This window comes from Ischnura elegans, chromosome X, assembly GCF_921293095.1.
Source record: "Ischnura elegans chromosome X, ioIscEleg1.1, whole genome shotgun sequence".
Taxonomy (NCBI): domain Eukaryota; kingdom Metazoa; phylum Arthropoda; class Insecta; order Odonata; family Coenagrionidae; genus Ischnura; species Ischnura elegans.
Window position 1 is genome coordinate 10,871,824 of NC_060259.1, and position 21,944 is coordinate 10,893,767.

At 41.5% G+C, this 21,944-nt stretch overlaps 1 protein-coding gene across 6 annotated transcripts in view; it reads left to right on the plus strand.

Annotated features, from left to right (window-relative positions):
• Positions 1-21,944, plus strand: part of LOC124171785 (plexin-B) — a 615,725-nt gene that overhangs the window by 1,958 nt on the left and 591,823 nt on the right. For all 6 annotated transcript variants that reach the window (XM_046551100.1, XM_046551104.1, XM_046551102.1 and 3 more), the window contains exon 2: positions 704-1,978. In XM_046551100.1, coding sequence (XP_046407056.1) covers positions 737-1,978 — 1,242 coding nt within the window. In that variant the 5' untranslated portion in view covers positions 704-736. The remainder of the gene's footprint in view (positions 1-703; positions 1,979-21,944) is intronic.

Sequence of the window (21,944 nt, forward strand, 5' to 3'; positions counted from 1 at the left end):
CGAAATCTTGGTGTCTCCGTGTCCTTTCACTTGCGGCGTACTCTTTGAGCATTCAAGCCTGCGTGTTGCCTCGCAGTCCACCTCTAGGGTCCTCCTCTATTCGGGCTTATGAGAGCCTCTCTCCACGGTTCGGCGCTGCGTCCAAGTCCTCGTGGGATTTGCGCGTCGGAATTAGTGGGGCTTTGTGTCACGGCGAGACTTGGAGCATCTTGCGTTGAATTCCCACGGCTCAAGCGGCGTGATTTCGAGGATATACTATATCCAGTCATATCGAGGCGTAACTCTCATGACTTTGACTGCAAGGTACGTACTCACACATGCAGCGTACTCCACTCCTGCTCTTGTGCGACGGTGCCGGCGCCCCCTCCCTCCGGAAGCGGCGGATGGTGGAGTCCCCGGTTCGGCCCCCCTCGCCTCCCACCCCAGGGGTACTTCGTTCATTGCGCTTGCGCTTGCCTCTCCTTGCTCCCCCCTAATATTTCCGCTTCTGTTCCCTCTTCCATTATTCCTCCCCACCCCCTTCTACGAACCCCGAGACATGTTCTATGTAACATTTTCCTCGCGACCATCAGGCAGATTCGAGCCCCACGATCCTTAGTTTCGTCTTTCCATATCCATCCACTACCTACGCTCAGTCCCCCCTCCCCCAAGTGGGCGGGTCCCCCCTTCGTCTGATAACCTGGATTGCTGTGCTCCGTTGCAGGTCAGCCATGTCAACTGTCCGATTGTCTTCACCATGGTGAGGAGGAGGATCCCCGACTGGAGGATGGGAGGTTCGTGGCCCGCGCCGACCCTCCTGCTGCTCGCCGCGGCCACCGGCGTCCTGCGGCCCGCGCTGGCGGTCGCGCCTTCGCCCGCGCCGCCGTCTGCCGGGGGCCCGTCGCCGCCTGCGGCACCCGCGCTCCGCCACATCTACGCCCGCTTCCCGGCCGACGACGCGGCCGCCTACCGCTTCACGCACATGGCGCTCGATCCTGAGTCCGGTCGGCTGTTCGTCGCGGCCGTTAACCGCCTATTCCAGCTGGACTCGTCGCTGCGCGTGGAGGAGAGCGTGGCCACGGGCCCTCGGCCCGACAGCCCACAATGCCACGCGAGCGGCTGCTCTGGCTCCACAGACATGGCCACCACGCGCACCGACAATGTCAATAAGGTGCTGGTGGTGGACACCGAGTCGAAGGTTCTGATAGCCTGTGGTTCCGTGTCGCAGGGTGCTTGCGAGAAGTACAACACATCCAACATTTCCTCCACACCGGAATTCATTGCAAAAGGAGTGGCGGCCAACGATGCAGTGTCCTCGACTTATGCTTTCATCGGCCCCGCCCGCTATAGCCCCTGGGTTCGCACCAACGTCTTGTACGTGGGAACCACGTTTACCAATAACGGCGAGTACAGGCACGACGTCCCTGCCATATCCTCCCGTAATCTTCACAACCTTGACTATGCGGAGTATTCATTCTCCAAACAGTCGTTCCTTGACATTGAAGTGAAGTATAGAGACCACTTTCTTGTGAAATACGTCTATGGCTTCAATGCGAGTGACTTTGCGTACTTTGTGATTGTCCAGAAGCAGTCCCATCTGCCCGCCAGGGACGAGCATGGCTACGTGACGCGTTTGGCCAGAACGTGCATTAACGACGCCAACTATGACAGCTACACGGAAATCACGCTTCAGTGTCAGTCGCACAACGGCGAGAGCCACAACTTGGTTCAGGACGCCAAAGTGGCGGCTGCAGGCCAGGATTTGGCTGCCAGTTTGGGAATAGCCGTGGGTAAACCTATCTTAGTGGGCGCCTTCTCTCCCAGCCGAGGTATTACCAACGAACCGAAGAAACGGTCAGCATTGTGTGTGTACAGTTTACAAGATATCGAATCAAAATTCAATGAAAATATTCACATGTGCTTCAATGGCAGCACCAAATCTCGGAATATGGACTACATATCTGGACGTATCCTCGACGGGAAATGCCCTGTTGCGGGGGTGAGTACTCCAATTATTCCTTTTTTCCTTAACATCGCTGATGTAATTTAGGCATTATCTTCAAGTATTACTTTATTTATGTGTTATGCCCATCGAAAGGAAAAAGTTTTTGGCGACCAATTTGCGGTATTGCCGCAGATCTATCCCATTGTTGCTAAGGTATTTTCTTTTGAAGTCCCACTATTAATGGTCATAGGAACGCTTCTATTAATTTGTAAATCTCAGTCCTCATCGGAGCGCATCCTGTCGGCGTATATCAGCTCATTGACGCATACATGACAATATCAATTAAGTAAAAACCCTTGGATAATAATGTTTATCACTTTTGTCCATGTTTGAAAAAATCGTAGGCATGAGGGAAATACAGAGATGCTACGAAAATACGGTGCAGTTGGCTTTTTTTCTTGGCCTTGTGAAGAAAGGATTACTTGTGCAAAACAAGCTCTGAGTCAGTTACACTCGGTAGTCAAGGATATGTGCTCGCTTTTGGTGTAACCCCGTTATCGGAAGTGTACAACGTAATGCTATACTCAAATAATTTGATCCCGTTCGTCATGCGTACCGTAAGATAATACGTAGTACTAACCACTTAAATTGAAGAAAATTTTCATAGTGAAGGGGTTCTTTCATATTTACTACGATAACTGCAGTGTATAACTTTGAGGTGCATCAACGGTCAATTTCCAGCCGAAATGACTGAATTTAATTGCAAATTTGATGGTGTGTAGCTGTAGTATTCATCGTGTTGCAACCATTAGCGAGAAGCCACCGTAAGACCAATGAGGAGTAGGATATACATTTTTATTTCTAACGAAATTATTGAATGTTGTTATTCAGTAATATTTGTTCTGATTACAATCATGAGGAATGAGGCGGTTTAGCTATTCTTAATTTGTACTTTTCAAAGCGCCGGCAATGATGTTTTCGACTGTAAAATTTTGTCACTGGCTACCTTTCTGGCCATGTCAATTCACGTTGAGAGTTTCGGGTGGTGCTCGCCGGTATTTTCAACGTTTCTCTTGCTTTGATTCCGTGTCGTGCGGATGAGTTCCTTAGGTGATGTTTGTCTAATTTTAATATTTCCATGGCGAAACTTCTGCTGTAACTTAGTGTCGGAGACTCGTGTAATTTATGAAGATAATGTCTGGTTTGCGTCTATTTTCGGCCATAAATCCGAGACAATAGCCAAGGTTTGATGTTGCGCTTTGACTCATACTCTCAACATAGAGCGCAGCATCATCACGAAAAGTGATATCGCCTCTGCTATTGCCGGTGGCTTTATATATCACCCTTGACTTGCATGATATCTCCTAGTCTAGCATGTATTCATTTCTTATGTATATATATTAAACCCCACTCATAGGGTTGGAGTTGAGGAATAGTGATAGGAGAAAAAAACTGGCAATGTTCTCCTTCATTATGGAGTTTTCTGTTCGTGGGCTGAGATATTTAAATCTTGGACCAGCCCTGGCAGATAATTTCGACAGATTTTTATGTTTCACTAATACATGCATGATTATACTTGTTCCTTAACGAGCAATCTTGAACTAACTCGTTATTTTTCCAGTGTGAATTCGGTCACATTATTAAATTGGCGATCTCAATATATGATATCTTTAAGTTGATTAATATTTCACGAGCAATTATGCAATCTCGATCAATCATCCGATGTTGTTGAAGAATAAAAATTTCCCTTCGTTTGCATCTCAGTGTCTTCTAATCGTTACAATTTCAGTTGTTGATGTTGTTTGAATATGACTGAATGATAACTCGAGGAATATTGCAATAATTGTTGTGTTTTGATTCAGTGTGCTTCGTAAGTTGGCCTTCCACTCGGTGGCTGTTTGCAACGAAAGCGGCGCGGGGGGCTCTAGGCAAATTTTGGGCTGCAGCGTCAGCCAGAACCGGTCCGTCTGGATTTGGTTGCCTCGCCGGGTTGACCAGTTGATGTTCGGATGGCCACGGAATGGTAGAGTTATTTTTCCCTGTGCGTGAAAATCGTTTCGATGTTACCTGTGCCGTCTTGTCGTGATTTCGTAATTGAAGCAGGTGCGGGTCGTACATATTTTCCCCGTCCCGTTCTACTTCGCTTTCTTGGTCAGTACCTTTCGTGCTCGAGTAATGACTCAGTGCGGGCAGTAATCGAATCGATCGCATGTACCTAAGTCTCTCCTCGAGTGTCTTCGCTGACCCTCTCCCATATCGCTCTCTCCAGTACTTCGAGACTGTTCACAATTGCCCTTCGCTGCAAGTAGCGGCCGCAACTCGCATTGGCGCATCCTAAGCCGCCGCCCACGACCCCGACCGATGACCGATTGTTTATGTGGTACACGTACTCCGCTCTTGCCTCCATTGAATTATGCGAGTTGTTGAAGCCGCGGCCGGAAAATTTCTTCTCGGCATACGTTTGTGCTCTTTTTGTCGCGTGTGAAGGCATTGCCGTCAATATCACGCACAATGCACTTAAAAATTTACAGCAAATCCCGACAAACGTAAATTTGTTGCATAGGAAAATGTAAAATGTAACTGAGTTTGCCTTCAGATTCTTCTTCTTCCGAATTCACATGCGTGGTAGCTTATTAGCCTTCACTTAAAGATCTACCATAACCGTTGTGTTATGCCAAGCATCTTATTGCAAAATTATTTAGCAGCACCATTGTAATATTTATTGGTAGTGTTATTGGCTACCCCTTCGTCTCAAATTTTAACTAATTTAGGCGTTGGAGGAATCTATAGCTTTTGTTGTTCACGTGCGTTTCACATTTAAAAGTATGAATATCTCATGCCTACCATTCAAGTTAAGGGATGAGTCCCTCATTCGACAGACATGATTTAATAAACTGTTAGTGGGCCGTTAATCAATATCAAATCTGAATGCATCACTATCCTTGCAGAACGTTTCAAGTGTTTGTATTCTGTGAGTGAGCATTGCGTGTCATCGGTGTGCTATATTTCCGATGGAATCTTTCCGCGTTCTTAGTGCTTATCATTTGCAACTCCCTGTTGCTCCTTCCTTGGCGGCAGATCGCACGCTCGCCTGTGGTTTGTCGTCGCTGTGGTCCCGGCAAGTGGATGTGCGCCCTGTTATTGTCGCACCCCTTGCGTTGCCTTTCCTTTCCCATGGAATTCTTTTCATTACGTGATCGTGCATTGCGAGTTTGTTCAAGCGAGTTTTCGTTTGCATATTCCAGAATTGTACAAGTTGTTTAGTTTTCCCTATTGTACGTGCACTCCTTTCATTTCTACTTATTTGTGGCAAATACCTGTAAAGTATTGTATTCTAGCCGATAAACCGGTAATATTTGCTCGTAACGTCGATGAAGTCTTCTCGGGAAATTAGCCGGGTCAGGATGGACTTCGTTGCCAACGTTTCAATGGCCTTCTCTGCCATCGTCTTCAGGGCGAATGATGGACTTGGTTAGTGCCGGGCTTATATACACATTTGAGGCGGTTAAATCGTCTGTGATTGGTCAGTTTTAGGTGTTCTTCCTCTTAGCTTACTCTTTCTTTTGATCATGAGATTCCATGTTTTGCTGAGGTTGAAACCCGCATCTCTATTCATGTTATTATTTTCGATTCTTAATTCAATGGCCTCTTTTCTAATACGGTCCCAATATCCCTTTTCCTTGCAGGGGATTTTGTTTTCATTGAACATTTCCTAGAAGACTTCATCAACAAGATTCGCCGAGGAAGCTCCAAATCCTTCATTTGGCAGTAACGTTTTATATTGCGAAGGATTAATTATTAAAGTTGTATGACATGCTGTAAGCTTACCCTTGCTTGCGGTAGTATTAATACCTTAGAAATGTGGTCAGTATGCTCCGCCAGCTATAAATCATCATAGTGTATGAAGGTATTGTTCATTCTTCCCGGAAGCTATAAATGTTGCGGTGCATCTCTTCTTCTGCTTTCCTTTCAAATTCTTTGGCTTTCACTGTGGTGAATGTCGATTTAAGAGTAGCGTTATGAACAGCTTTTAAACAGTAATTTTAAATTTTATGCTTATTTCTCCCAGTGGCCCTCGTCCGTTTTTGTTACATTTCGGAAATTGTTTTTCATATCTTTGCATCAGCTTTCCATTTTTCGATGCTGATCATTTGAATGCGATACATTCAATGGGACTTTAAGATCTTTCCTTATGCATTATTTCACTTTCGATTCCAGAGATGCATAGTTTTATTTTAGGGCCAGAGGGCTTCTTTACGTCGCAAGCGTATTAGTCGTAATCCGTTTTATGTCCATAATTTTTAGATGTTTTATTTGAGCCGAACCCTACTTAGCTTCGTACTTACTTATAATCCCCTAGTCTTTTGCTTTTTTTCCATCTGCCGGGCAGTGTCTTCGTATCGAGAATTGATCGAGTTCTACTTTTTACTAAATTCATACGCTTTCGAGAAATAAGTACCGTCTCATCCGTCACGTTTTATAGTAAACTCTAACTGATAGGGAATAATTCGTTTGCCATTTCAGATAATATGTTGTTCGTCCAGGAAATGGCTTTCGAAAATAATATCATGCCATATTATCTTACCGTCCCAATCCATGATAGGCGGAGGGAATGACACGATAATTCGGTCTTGGCTCTTTGAAGTGAAAAGTAAATGTGATTTGATGCCGTGCCATTACGCGAGTTCTTTCTGAAACAGGAAATTGTGTGGCTATGTCTCTGAAAAGGATGAATATATACATATAGTATATTATTTCAATGCCTCGTTGAATTAGATTAACCGAGAGTCCAACCATTCTGTATGTCTTTTTCCATCCTGTTGTGACTCATGAATAAGGGTAGGGAAATACTACGTGCGTTTACCAAGTTTTCAGTTGTACCATTTATAAGCGATAGAGAGTATCGTGGCATTTGCGACTGGGACCCTGAACTTGACGCTAAGGTATATTATCGGTATTTTTATAATTGTTATGGAAATTTCTTACTCAATGTAAGTGATTGCGCCCTTCTGCCTTTTACCGGGTAGCAGACTTGTTTTTCTGTTAAGTATTGATTTTTATGCACGCCTAGCAAGAATGTGTAACCTTTCTGCATCATAGTCTGCATTTACCTACAAAATCGAGAGTCCGTTATCACATGACCGTCGAGTATTTCGCTTATTTGCTGATCAAATGCTCGCTTTGTTTGCTTCCCCTATCTTCTTCTTATGGCTTGAATCAGTCTTTCAGGTCAATATTTGTCCTTTGGTATTTCTCCGTTTTTGAGATTGCTTTCCTGCTCTTCATATGACTTCCCTCATAGCTTTATTTATCACGATAACGAGCGGACAATTACCATCACATAGTGTTAAGTTACTTTGTATAGTTTTATTTTCGAATAAATTTCCGGTTTCCTAGCCAAGAGAGACCTTATATGACGCATTTTATCTTGAAATATGGATTGAAATTTCGGAAATTAGCTTGATGACGAAGAAAAATGATGATTTTCAGTCGCATTAAATTATGGATAATCAATTTTAATAATTATCTCATCGACTTTTCTGATTTAAACGTAGTAATTTCTGCATGAGCTTACGTAGTGTGTTGGTACTTGGTCGTAGTATTTTGGATCTTCTATGAATCATATGAATTGATTCCTGTTTCTGCTTTGAAAACAGAAAGTTCATGCCATCAGCTGGTAGTTCCTCGTTCTTTATTTCTTCTACATCGTTGCTGTGTATGACATTGGGAGTTTTGCCCTGGAAATGCATTTCTTCTATGGTCAATCATTTTTTATTGCATTTTTCGCTATCAATTGTAAAATTTGGCGCTGATTTTGTCATCTCAGTGAATGCTAAGTGAAACTATGTGATCATTTCTAATTTAATGCGCCGCTAGGGCTTATGATTTCGCCGCCCGGCTGATTCGTCGCTTCTGACGGAGTATGAGCGAATAATTCATGCATGTTAACTTTTGGTTTTCATATTTTTCCGTAATTTATGTTTGAATGAAATGTATGATTGAATTTTCCTCGATTGTGGGTCGTAGTATTAGTTTGATAAATAATATCAACATTGGTGAGAATCAATATTCTTGTTGAATGTTAAAGTTTCTCTAAGGGTGACAAAACAATTTCTTTATTATATTTCACTCAGACGTGTCCTTTTTGGGTATTATAAATTTGATCGGTAAATGACTTTGAAGTGTGAGTATATGGTTACAACAAAAGATATCCGATTAAATAAGGATCATTGCTTCATTCTATCCTTAAAAAATGGTGAGAAATACCTTTTTACTTATGAATCAGGTCAGTAATATTACATTTATTGCATAAAAAATTTAATAGGAAGCTAATAATCTAGACCTGGATGGTAAAGTACGAAAGTGTATTCGTTTGTTTCATATTTTAAAAATTTCGTCTTCGGATATTTTATGGTACAAAACATTAATTTATTGTATAATTGTATTTTAGAATCATCCGCCCGTCCTGATACCTCTGTGACATGATAGGCTGAATTCCAAGAGTAAAATGATACTCAGTAACAGATATACCACGGTTGAGCGTTACTGTGAGTGAAGGCAGTTGATATATATTATTTTGTCTGGTTTTCTCAACTTTCTATCTCTACGCCATATGGCTGCTCAAGGAGTAAATTTGCGTATGCTCGAAGCGCAATTGGAGAATGGTGTTACAATGGTAGCTTGTTTTGTTTGTGTTATTCCACAAAATGTTCAAAGAAACACGCTGGTTGCGGAGGAGGACGTGGGCGCTCCCTTCAAGTCTGTGCGGACGGTGGGAAGTCCGTGGAAAGAATTGCAGCGGGAAAGTCGTGTGCAGGTCGCATTGGAGGGGGGCGATGGGATCATCGATCGGTGGGATGCATTAGGGTGGGATGGGCAGGGGAGGATTGACAATCATTTAGACCCGTTGATGGGATGGGAGAGGGGGAAATCTTGCTGATGCCCAAGAATTTTGGTCCTATGTCGCACGGCCTTCCCCGAAAGCCTTTGCCTGCTTGGACCGGAGAATAATCTTCACTTTGCTTGCACACTTCTTTATTCTGATGGACCGTGGTTCCGTCCTGCGCAGAACTCTCGCAAACCACGTCCCTAAATTCCTTTAAAGGCTTATTTTTACGAGATTATAGTTACCCCGGTGGGTGGTCCGGATGACATAAGGTCCCTTGTTCCCATCCTGGTCCAGGCGTTGTTTTTTACCAAGTAATATGTTTTACCAATCATGGACTGAGATCTAATGAAATAAATGTCATTTTCGTAGGAATTGTGATTCATTATTGTTGTAGACACTACGTGTGGTCAGAATGGTGGAGTGTGGATGGCGACGGTTTTTTTTCAACATCGAACTTCCACTATGTGAAACCATAGAGTAAGTACTCTATGGTGAAATATATTTACACTTCACATTGTGTCCGTGTGTGGAGCTCCCTTTGACAATTGAGTGAGTCAAGTGCATTCTTGCTCCAGCATTTCTCATCCACGGCCATCTTCCCACCACACCCCGTCGTGAGGCCAACAAAGACTCCTCAACAGCTGAAATTGTTATAATCGCTAATAAATTCTTTAGTTCTAAATAAATTCTTTCCCAAAAGCCATTTTCATGCAGGAAAACGTCGGCCGGCGGTAGCTACACGCCATTCATGATTTAATGATGCCCGCTGTGTTATTCTCCATATTTTATACCATGGCATCCTCGTTATTACTTTTCGATCAGATTCCATTGCATACCCTTGACTCTTTTTCGTGGATGACCGCGTATGATTGCCTGTGTTATGCCGCTTTCAGTGCGTTCCAAGTCTAATTCTCATTACATTCGAGTTTTATGGATGTATGCTTCAATTCTACCCCCCATTCCGCCGCACTCCTTCAACAAGGTGGCGCATGACCGTTGTCCAATCTACTGTTTAGCTATTTGCTCATTTCTTTCCCATTTCCATCCACTTTCTTCACATCTTTCGTCATGCCTTTCCTCTAATAATTGGTCCGCACTCGCTTTGAATTTGCCATTCCTTCTCCCCCCTCATTCTCCCATTTTGGTCCTTCATTCCTCGCCAATTCCTCCACATTATCTGTTATCCTGCGTCCCTCCTTTCGACATCCGTGGATGATTTTGAAATAACGCTGCGTTCACTTGTCAGTGATCACGTGGTCGCTGCATTCGGCTCGGTCCGTGGCGTGGTCCCCAAATGACCCCCTGCACCCACTTCTACTCCCTCCCTCACTCCTCAATCCCCGCTTTTGCCCTGCTTCCTCGTCTTTCTGCGCTCACTGTCGCTCTACCCCCCCCCCCCCACACCCAACTCATGAGCAAGCACCTCTGTCTTTCCGCACCCGTCCGCCCTCTCCGAGGGCGTCATCCTCCCATTCCTCTACTCTTAATCAAGCGGCGGAGATGCCTCGCTCAAATATTTGTGCGTCGGAAACTCTTCCTTCCGTGGCTAAGTGCCGAGTGATTATGAGCATTGATTGCGCGAATGGGTGAATTCTTCCTCGAGTCTCTTGGCACGGCCCTCTCGTGATTGTCACCTCGTGAAGTACATATATGCACCTGCGGATTGAATAAATACTATAAATCAACAGGAGTCGAAATTTAGTCACCAAATCCTCGGTCGTGAATACCACCATTAAAACATTAAAATTAAAGAGCAATGCTTGAAGATTGGACGGAACATTAGCTGTTTTTCTGTTGTCCTGAAAGATTTATTCCCGATGTACAGTCATAGTCATTCGAAACGAATTGGACATTCCCAGCGTCAGCCGTTGAGCACTCGTTTGGTAGGTATCGACACGAACCAGATGTTGCGTTTGAAGGAGGCGAATATACCTTACCTGCTGTTAGATGGTACGGGGTCTTGTCTAGTCTAGGGCAGGGCAGATGACCAAGGCCAATTCCATCCGAAGGCGCTTTGTCCCAAGCACGTGACTGTGAAGTAACTTTTGTGTATTGTGCAGTTTCTGGTAAAAACATTGGGTTCTATTTTCAGATATCGTCAAATGTATTTATATCCTTATAACCAACGTATTAGAGTAGAAAGGTACGATATCTTATTAAATTGTTTCGGTGCCTTGAGTTGGTGGATAGCAGTGATGTTGATTTCATTGGGGTGCCTCTTTACTACGATTTTTTTCTGTCCAACTATGCAAAATGCGAAGTGTAAGACTCTTTACGGATTTATTGCGTTCCTCGGAAAACTCTGTATGAAAACTTTTGATATGCTATCGTGCCTTCGCTTTCACATTGCACCAAGGAAACCGGAAATGCGTGGCGCGTTGATTCTTCTCCGCGTGCACTTTGAATACGGTTGACGAGACTTCGAAGGCGCCGCTAATTCCTACCCGTGTCCGCGGCAGACGTATCCCAGCCTCTTTCCCAGTGGGGTGCGTGTGGCGGGGCTTGCTATTCCTCAGATTTCTTTGTTTTCCTACTAGCCTTAAAAATGCGCATTTTAGTAATCCTAAGCTCGGCAGCAAAACTTAAAACGTTTATTTCTTGTTTTTTATTGAGTAAACTGATGACGCTCGAAGTACGATTCATCACAACGATAATGCCGATTAGTGTAGAGAAATATTTCATGAGATATAGTGTGTATTATCCCATCATCTGCAATAATTGTATATGTAAAAGTATATTTTCTGCGAAATAGCGCGCGTCTTGCGGTCTCATTGATTAAAATTTCGTCTAATACGAAGTGCGATCGCTCTTCTCGCTCACAGTCACCCGGTTTGAAATGGAAAAACTTATACAGGGAGTTCTCTCAGGAAATTTATTGTGTAATAGTTGTTTCAGGACTAATGCGCCAGAGGTCGTAAGTATTATACTGATTTCCTCGACAAAAGTTTGAATTATTAAATATTGCGATCCAAATGTCTGTTATTTGTGAAGTAGAGAGAACAACGGAAAATACAGCTCATAGTAAAGAAAATAAAAAAATTGAAATTATAGAGGTTGAAGATGGGATGGAATACTCGCTGTTATAATCTTCAAAGAGCGAGAGTAATCAGTGGAATACACTACTGTCGAAACATGATGCTTCTTTGATTAAAGGTTATTCCCTGCACTATTGTCATTCCCCACGAATGAGACGAAATCTGCCTAGGAGTGTACGTTCTTCAAAGTTTCTTCGATGGTTCAGAATGCATGTTGTTGATCTGTTAGTGAATGGAAGTACCATGGGACATATTGGAACTGTTTGCGTATCTTATCGTAATGTAAAGGACTAACCTCGGCGAAAAGAAATCATCTCCACCTCCTCCAACCGCTCCGAAAGACGTCGTCTACTTATAGGCTGCCTACTCAACGAAAGGCATGCTGCCAACTTATTGTGGTGAGACAGTAGCTGAATTGTTGGAAGTTGTGTATTTTCTTGTACTTAATGTACCTTTTATTTAAAGAACTATCGTGATAGCTTTTTTTGCTTTAAAGGTACTTGAGTTGAGAATTTGAATATGGAGCGACACGTGAATACCCTTTGAGTGAGATGTCTGAGAGCTTGTTTTTGGTGTGCAAACCATTTACTAACTTTTATATCCTCGTATTTATCTTCTATGGTTTACTTTAACAATGATACCTATAACACCTAATATAGTAGCTATAAAATACCCAAGGAGTGAAGCCTTCGTCCTTGAGGAGTAATTCAAGAAAAGCGTGAACGTCGTCACTTGTAAGTATTGTTAGTTGTAAATGCAATTCTATCAGTTCACATGCTTTGCTGTTTTCCGTTGGGCATTGGAAACGTGCACCTATCGGTGTAGTATTTAATCTATTGGAAAAGATTTTCGAGAACATGACTCCTGTATTTTTAATGATCTTAATAATTTATGAGCTTTATCCTTTATTAGAAGCGTGTAAGATTTGGTAAAATTTGCTTGCTCTGTCATACATGCATCGCCCCTTCCATATGCGTATTTGTGTCAACATAGTCCCGCGGTATCGTTCAGTTTACTTTGTTGGTAGCAGGACTTACATCTGGTTACTTACCTGTAGTCTTAATGCCGTTCCTTGGTAAAAAATCGACTGAATTAGATGAGCTGCTAGAGCACATCCGGACGGATACGTGGAACTAGGCATTTGTCCGAGTATTTTTTTTAATCGGGCATAATCGAGGTAAGTTTCTTACGGGAATGGATTATATCATCGAACGTTACCCGCATATCCTGAATTACAAATATGTATTTAATTCTTGGGACTCTTTATGTATTGGTGATTTTTTTATTTTAAATGCAATTTCATATGTGGTTGCATAGTACTTCCAAATGCAGCCCTTGCGTAAACGGATAATTTGTAGCGGTCGTGGCTAGAATTCGTCAGGGAAATCATGCGTTTCAGCCGGGAATTAATGAATGACGGAATGTTTTTGGAAAATAAAAGTCATAAAATGGTCTTTAAAAAGAAGATTGGCGTGCATGCAGTGTCAAACATTTTCCATGGGATATTCAGCTTTTTTATGGGATGTACTTGAAATCAGGGTTGGCAGGGATTCATTTTTGGCACGAGCCGCATCCGCTGACTTTGTGAGAACATAGAAACGGCAGAAAATGAATAAAATCCATAAAAATGAAAAATGAGAAAGTAATTAGAATATTCTGTAAGATACATAATTTTATTTCTCAAAATGCCTAAATTTTAAAAGTTATCAAATATTTTTAATTCTTCAAAAAGTGTGTGAGGTCCATTCTCAAATAGAACGTGCTTTAAAAATCCAAATGTGAAGAATTGTAAACATTATAGATTCTGGAAAAATCTATTTGCAATTTTAGTTCCCTATTTATTCACATTCTCTGAGTTGCTTTCAATGATTACATAGGCATTAAGGGGGAAAACCTTGTATTTTAGAGGTACGCGCGATACGTATGTAGGGGGTTGTCGGCAGATTTAGGAGCACAAAATGGATACGAAATTGGAATAGAGTTACGTAAATAAAATCATTGAGCTGGCGCTTTTTCGTATCCCTCGTGTTTATGACACCGAAAACAGGTAGTCTCATGTCTAAATTTATAATGAGGGCATTGAACTGATTCGAGTTGCTTGCGTTGTGTTCAGAATTGGCTTTAACCTTTCGTCGGGAACCGATGACCGGCTAATCAATTGCAAAACTGTTCGCGCCACGTGTGCAGGACGCGCGCCGCATTGTCCGAACTCCGAAGGAAATAGCAGCCCGCGATCGTTCACAGAAATAGAGGTCCACCATCAATCGGACTATTACTGCCAATTTTCTATCTGCTACGTCTAATTGGAAATTTAACTTTGGTGTGAATTTCTGTTAGCCGTGAACTGAAAAGTGCCTGAGAATTTCCTCTGTCACTGCTATTCGCAAGTTTCTAATTTTTTAACTCTGTATCTAATTCATTTTCGTGTCACTTCTGTGAAATTTGGTAGCCGTATGCATATTGTGGTGGCTATCATTTCCAACGAAAATGATTTTGCTAAGGCTTGAAATTAATTTTAACGGTCATCTTTTGGCGAATGTTATCAACGGTGATATAGCGATATCTTACACTTGGCATTTTTAGTTTCTTAATACGCTCTCATTATACTTAACCAAATTTTTCAATTGAGGCTGCTCTAGTATTTAGTTTGCAACTATATTAGAGAAAAGTAAGTTTGTGCGGAAATTTCCACGTTTTAGAGAACAACTACATCTTAACATTACATACAGAATTATCTCTTTTGCGGCGCACGAAAACCTTTCGTGAAATCTAGTGGTGAGAGGAAAGACTGCTCAGAATTGGAGGCTGAGGGGCAATGGCCGAGTCTTGTATCGTGGACCCAATCATTATGAACTTAGATTACATCTGCACAAGTTAAAGGTCTCGTATTAAGTGAGAATGTCTTTTGATTTTCGTTTGTCAATTGAGGATCTCTATGGAAGTGTATGACGCAGAGAGTCTCGTTTTTCGTATAGTTGAAACGCGAAATCGCTGTTATTCCAGGGGTTTCAGTTACAAAAACCTCGAATTTATCAGTTTCAATATGAACCGCTTTCGGTGTATTTATCGGTAATACCATCATAGTCTAATCAATTGGTGCATCGGAATTTCATGGTGATGATCGTCCCCAATTTTTCGGCTCGGGCAAATAGTTTTGGGTTGGAGTCTCCTTGATGGTGGGCAGACGGTGTGAAGTCTCTTGTTTGTGATGACTCACGTGAAGCAATTGACGCTTCCGCCGAGAGAGTGGCGGCCAGAATCATCGATGACAAGATTAACCGCGTTCGCTTTTGCACGTCGCCCCACGGCGAGCGATCGAGACGACGTGAAAACAAACGAAGTTGCGACATTGCTGATGTGAAGGGACGCAGACTGTCCGTCACATCCACTCTGGCCATTTACAATTCAATCATTTGGTCCGGATCGTCTGGGCCGTTGATGATCTCTCCGACTGTACCTTTTGCTTTTCCGTTGCCATACTATTTGGCGTCAACAAAGACAAGTTCAGTGTCAGTTGTTTGCTCGTGATTTTGTCGAGTTCGCCATTGCAGCGGCTCCTACTAATCCCTGGTCTGCCCTCGGGAGCTGAAAGGAAAATTATTCTCTTGAGCACAGAGTGCTCATGGGTGGGAAAGTGACGAGTAGTGTTTTTTCGATTTTTAGAGTCTAATACCCTGTTGAATCGCTTTTTATGGTTCGTTGGGCTAATTAAAGACCTAATTTATTTGTTTTAAAGATAAATCATTTCTGAAATAGTATATTCGCAGGCTTGTTATCATAATTTCCCTTTGAGCCGTGCAATCCGTCATAAAATATTTGTAAGCGTCATAAGTTTGTTCATATTAATCAGTTTTGTGTGTCAATGTTCTTGGATATTACTATATTACTTATACCACTTCTACCTTACATAACGCGACCTAGGTTTCGATAAGTTATCGTCATCTTTATGCAGAGATAGCAATGGTGTCTACGTGGGGCAGGCAGAAGGAAGCTTTGTAGTCATAAGGAAAGAACATTTAAGTGCTTACAAAAATAACAAAGATGGAAGAGGTAATTTTGCTAAACATTTAATATGCAACTGCCATAGGAGCGATTTCAAAATCAATATTTTAAAATTATGCAATAACCGCCGTGAATTGGACTCTACAGAACAGTTGGACATTTAAAAAATTATAGAAAGTTAGTATAGTACTCTGATACATGAAAATCTTTACCCATCCTTTTCTCCTATTCTGGCGTCCGTTTTAAAATTTATCAGGTAACTAGGCAACAATAATAAGATAAATGGATCATAATTTTCCCCTGTAGATGACGATAACTCATCGAAACCCGGGTCGCATTACGTAAAAAGAAGTGGTATAAGTAATTATGCAATATCCAAGAAAACTTATAATGGAATACCCCAAAGTTAATAATGAGTTAGTGAATTTAGTTTTGTGTGTCATTAAAAGCCGGTTGAAATGTATTTATTAATTTCGAAGATGAGGCAATTTTAGGTTGGGGTTGAAATGCAATTGAACCAAGGTAAAAAAGTTTTTATTGAAGTTGTATCGGATACTTGCCTTTGACGTTTGCACGAATACAATTCGGTATCGAGAGAAAAATTATTGTGATTGTTAATAAGATTGCAAATGGCATTCATATACATGTATAATTTAAAATATTCCCTTCTTCTACTACAAGCTTGCGTTACATTAACCTACATTAACGTTCAACATTTTTCTTTTTATGTATCGAACAAAACCAGTTCATGTCCATTTTAGGAATGGATTCATTTTAAAAATTAACATTCGATCCATTTATGAAAGAATACATTTTTATTGAGTTACTTCTACTCTGAAGAGGTAATGTATTTCCTAGAATTTGTGAATCCGAGTTCCTTTTCTTCCAAGTAACTTCATCTCAGTGGAATATATCTTTTGTTTAGAGACATTATTCTTTTTCGTGATTTTGGAGCCATTTCCTTTTTGGAATGTTTCGTAATACTAATTGGCGAACGATTGATTTTTTTATCCATTTTTTTGTTTTATACTTGAATAAGAAATATTGCTTACTACCACGAGTGTTGGAGGAAAATTTGCAATTTTTTATTATTATGAAAATCCTATGTCGCAGCAGATAGGCTTTGAGGCTCTTATTTCTTGATTATTGGCCAACATCCCTGCAATCACAAGGAGTATTTTTCCCGGGGCTACTTCGAGCGGCTTCTCCCTCCATCATTTTCAACTCTTGATCATTTAATGCTGAGGTAATTTGCGCCATAACAGTGTAGACTCGTCGAATGAATTTGGCTTCCAGTGATACCAACCTCTCTCATCCTATTTTCTTTTCTGGGGGGAAGTTGCGTGCTCCTTTGATCTGGAAGCACCCCGCCCCCCTGATCACATTCGGCTGGAGAGGAGTGGGCTGATAATGATGGTGCTGGAGACATTTCGCTTCTATTGATTCAAAGCCTTCCCCGCCCCCCTCCTCACCTCTATTTCTCCCGACATTCTCGCTAGGCCTCTTGTATTACCTCACAGTCTTTGAGGAGCCTGCTTAGGAGCAAATGCCGTCTTTTCAATATTATTCCTGCCCCGTTCTTGCAATAATGAAAATTGAGATCCTGGCAAATTATAATAATTTCTCGGTTGCATGTTTTGATCTTTGGCCGTAAATTATGTACAGGCGACCTCTCTTGTTTGCCGTAATATTGTATTTTGTACGTTTTTTTTCACCTCCGTAGGATACTCATGAAGTTGGTTGATCTTTGACCCCGATGGCTACAGATGTCTGTTGTTTTTTTGAAAACTGCATCCAGGTGATTGTGGTAGGGTAGATGTTTTTATATCTACGCAAATGTTTTTCCTTAAACATGAAATGGGTTAATCGTACAAATATAATGCACTCCGATAGTTCGCTAATCTCATTCTACATTTTTGTGGCTGCAATATTCATATGAATTTCTCAGGTTTTTGATGCATCTGAAAATGGTGTATCAAAATTTCGTGTGGGAAGTATATTTCTTAAAGGCATACACCACTCTTCTAGGCGGTCGTGGATATTCATGTAGTAAAATGGAGTAAAAAATAACAATACTATTTATACCTATCACCAGCGATAATATATATGTCGGTTTTAACTCAAATTTTATGTACATGTAATTTTTTGAAGCCAAACGATCTTCTTACTTTAATTGGCTTTCATGAGTGATTTGAACTTTTAAATCCTTTGTTTTAAAATTTGTTTTTTTTTAAACGTCGTATTAAATTAATGTTTTTATCATTCAAACCCTGATACGTAGTTATGACCTTTACTTAGTGAAGACTATGATGCGTTTTCCGTGGTCTTAGTTACACAGTGTCGTATGCATGCCCCGCCTTGAAGCGGCCTAGTCTGCATTTGATGTTGACCAGGTGGCTCAGTGGTAACGTATCCAGTGATACTTTGGCCAAAGGCCTGGGAGTGTTGGAGGCAAATCCCACTCATAGCCTGGATAGCGTGTTGTGCCATTACTGTGGAGACTGCTTTGCATTCCGCTGCGTATGTACCATAGCTGTCGGAGATAGCTGAAATCCAGCGAAATCTCATTGTGGTCATATCATGTCGTGTGGCCACGTCATGCCGTTTACGTCCGTTCAAATACCTTCTTGTGATCAAGGCTGTGTTCATTGCACGTATTCATGGCGAGTGTCTGATAAGAGTCTTGCCACGATCTCTCATCCCCTGGCCCAGCAATATTTCAAATGCCATAAAAAGCGAAGTTGGTCAATTGAATCCAACGGTCAAGAAAATAAATTCTCGGAGTCCTCAGCTTAAATATTGAGACAAGCGATCAGGCAGTCGTCGTGTATTACGGAATTAAATGCGAGCCAATTTTCTGGAACACACGTTTTTGAATCGCTAATGAAGTTTTTCTTCTTTTTATTGTTTCTCAGGGAGCGCCGAACTATTTTTAAGCATTCAAATATTCTATTTAAATGTCGTAACTTGTATTCTTGGGATGGGCGTCCCGTTAAACTTGTCCTGTCGACTTCTGCTGTAATCGACTTATTTAAAATCATAATTCTGCCCATGTAGAAATTCGTTCGGGGAGGTAAGCGTCAGTTTAAATAAATGATTTGCGAATGGGCTCTTTCAACGCTATACTTTTGTAGTTGAATCTGCGCCGGGTGCAGATACCCAAAACCTTCTACGCGTGAATGAGTCTCAAAATCGAGAAAATTTGTGTGGCCAGTCACAAAGCTGCCAAAATATCACCGTAAATATTTTAGTTGAATTGCTTCTTGAGCGGAAAGGGTTATTCAATTGCATATGTTTTCATGGGTAATTTATTCCAATGTTCTTATTGGCTACCACGCTTATTTATCTTTATTTACGGTCGTATTAAGTAGTTAAGAGCAGAGATATTTTTCGGAATGATTCATCAATAACTGCAGTTATTGCCGTTTTACGGTTTTCCTTTTTACGTCTTGCCTTGAACGCTATGGAATTGAATGTTGGCGTTCCTCAAGAGTTTCAAAGGGCCGTTTCTCATTTTTTCTTGAAATTTTTTATTATTCCAGCGAATGACGTGATATGCAATTATTATTATGACTTATAATATTGTTTATTTGCAGATTTTTTCCGTAACAAACAATAGGATATAAAGAAATTGTACCTATATAGCAACTATATTAGACTTATTTGTTTCAATCGTAGGAACAATGAATGCAATCTTGTGATTAACTAAACATTAATGCTCCTACGGCTATGTGACAGCTTTCAATACATTGCAGACTCTTTTGGCAAAGTTTACTTCTAGATTTACTACGGCAACATGGAGATGTTGCACGTTGCTCTGTCGTAATTCACTCTGGGTCACACTTCACTTTGCCACTCTTCGTCGATTGATGCGTGGATTTGGCACTGTCCCAGTAACTTGATGAGGAAAAGTCCGCATTTTTTATGCCACAGAACCCCCGTCCCTTTGCTATCAAAACGTTCTGCATTTTGAAATTCAGATTTTGGCCCATAGCGTTGGCTGCACTTGTGGAACTTGCTTCGGAAATTGTCGCCATTTGCAAGTAGCGATGAATGGTTTTTCGTGTCTTATTTGCTAAGTGTACTCTCTTCCGGTATGGAGCGAGCTGGATAAACATGAAGGTGAATCACTTTTGCCAGTCGGCACTCACTCAAGTTCTGTTCATGCCTCAAGACCTCCGCCGCGGTCATTGGTCGAATGCCCGCTAAATACCGCGCGGCAGTGAAGACGGTGCATATTGTTTTCCTGAGCGCTTCAATACCTTGCGAATGTCATTTTCCCCCAAGACACTGAGATTTCCAGAAGAATAGTTACGCGATGCGTAACTTCGCATGCGCTTTTGTACGCTCCAGGAATATCTAATGTGGCTGAAGTGCACGGTGGAAGCGTCGAGAGCCTCTCCCAGCTCTTGCGTATTGATGGTGTTCAAATTATTTTCTCAGTACGCTTACAGTGATACTCAAATTTTGAGCAACCCGTGGAAGAAATGAACCCACTCAGTATTCATTATTTTCAGCGAAAACAGTTTAAAGTTTATGACTTTTCCATCAGGACTAATTAAAATATTAATTCTACCTGGGGCCGATTAATCGCTTGTTATTCCGATAAACACATGTATTATTCATTCGGAAGAGAAATTACATAGTTCGGGAATAATTGTTGGTCTGCATTCATTTGTTCATGATATCACAGAAGTGCTGTAAATATTGTTTTGAAATGTATATTTTTCCATTAATGGAGTTCGAAGGTTTTTAGTCTCTATTATTATAAAATATAACCGAAGCACCAGTTGTGTGTGCCATTTAGTAGACTCGTCAAAGAGCTATCGATTGAATGAATTGATCCCTCATTAATACTCTAAGAAAATACAATTTGTACACAGGGACTTACACCTATTTCAATAAGCTTTAAGTAGTTTTAGAGCATAATTTGTTTAGCCTCGGACCTATTTCAGTCTAAATTTTTTTATTGTAATCATATTGGAGGAGTTATTTTATGATGTTATTGGAATGATGTATTGCAGTTCTAAATATACTTTTACTTTAATTAAACTTCTTCTTTTGTGTGTATTGCCTGCCATGATGTGGCAGACCACGCCGTTAGAACGGACTATGTTGACAGAATTTCGATATTTGCGTGTAGGGTAATGCAAATGCCGAAAAAAATCGTCCTTAAATTTGTTTCTCTTCTCGAGGAGGCTCCGCAGTGGCCCAATCTCCACTTTTTCCCTTATTCATGTACATTTCAAAGATACTCCAAACGAATAAGTAATGCAATGTTAAGTTTGAATGACGTGATTTTATTGGTGCGCCGCATTTCAAAGCAAGGGCGTCATAATCACTCACAGAGTGAGAAATTGGTTTATACTTTTTCTATCAATTCTCAAATGCAAATATGAATATCAAGAATAGCATTGCTTAATTCATTCTAAATATTAACTCATAGTTCCCTTTGAAACGTACGAGTTTACAATCTTTTAACAGGTATCAGTGATGTGTCTCTTGATGTTGTCTGTGATTACGGTCTTAGGAATTAGCCAAAAGAAATTGAATGGCCGCATCGTGTGCTGGCGTTGGTTCCATGCAGTGCGTCCGTGATTAGAAGCGTACAAGTGATTCCGCCGCAGAGGACGTTCCGATCCGCCAACCTGCTTTTGGCGGCCTCTGTGATTCGTGAACGTGACTGGGTGTACAATGCGCGTGAGAGAAGGTGCCGCCTGTCTTCTCCCGGTCACCGGACCCTGAAATTCTGTTCCGCTGGAGGGCGTTCTTTCCAGCCAACAAAGTGAAGTCACTCTCGTGAATCCAGGCGGTGAGCCTCTTGGTCATAGCATGCTGCCACAACGCCATCTAGTTGCAAAGGCCTGAGTGCTTACTCGTGACGCCACACTAGTAGGCCATGGGAAGCCTGCTGGGCCTATGGTTAACCCCCTCACGCTCCGCCTTTCAAATGCGTTTTCTTAGCAGTTGACAGAACAATGCCTTTACTATGAAGGTGTGTTTTTATTATTATTATTTATTATTATTATCCGCCCCTACTTTTATTATTACGATTTTCACCGATGCCACAATCCTAAAAGCAATAGCTCTAGTA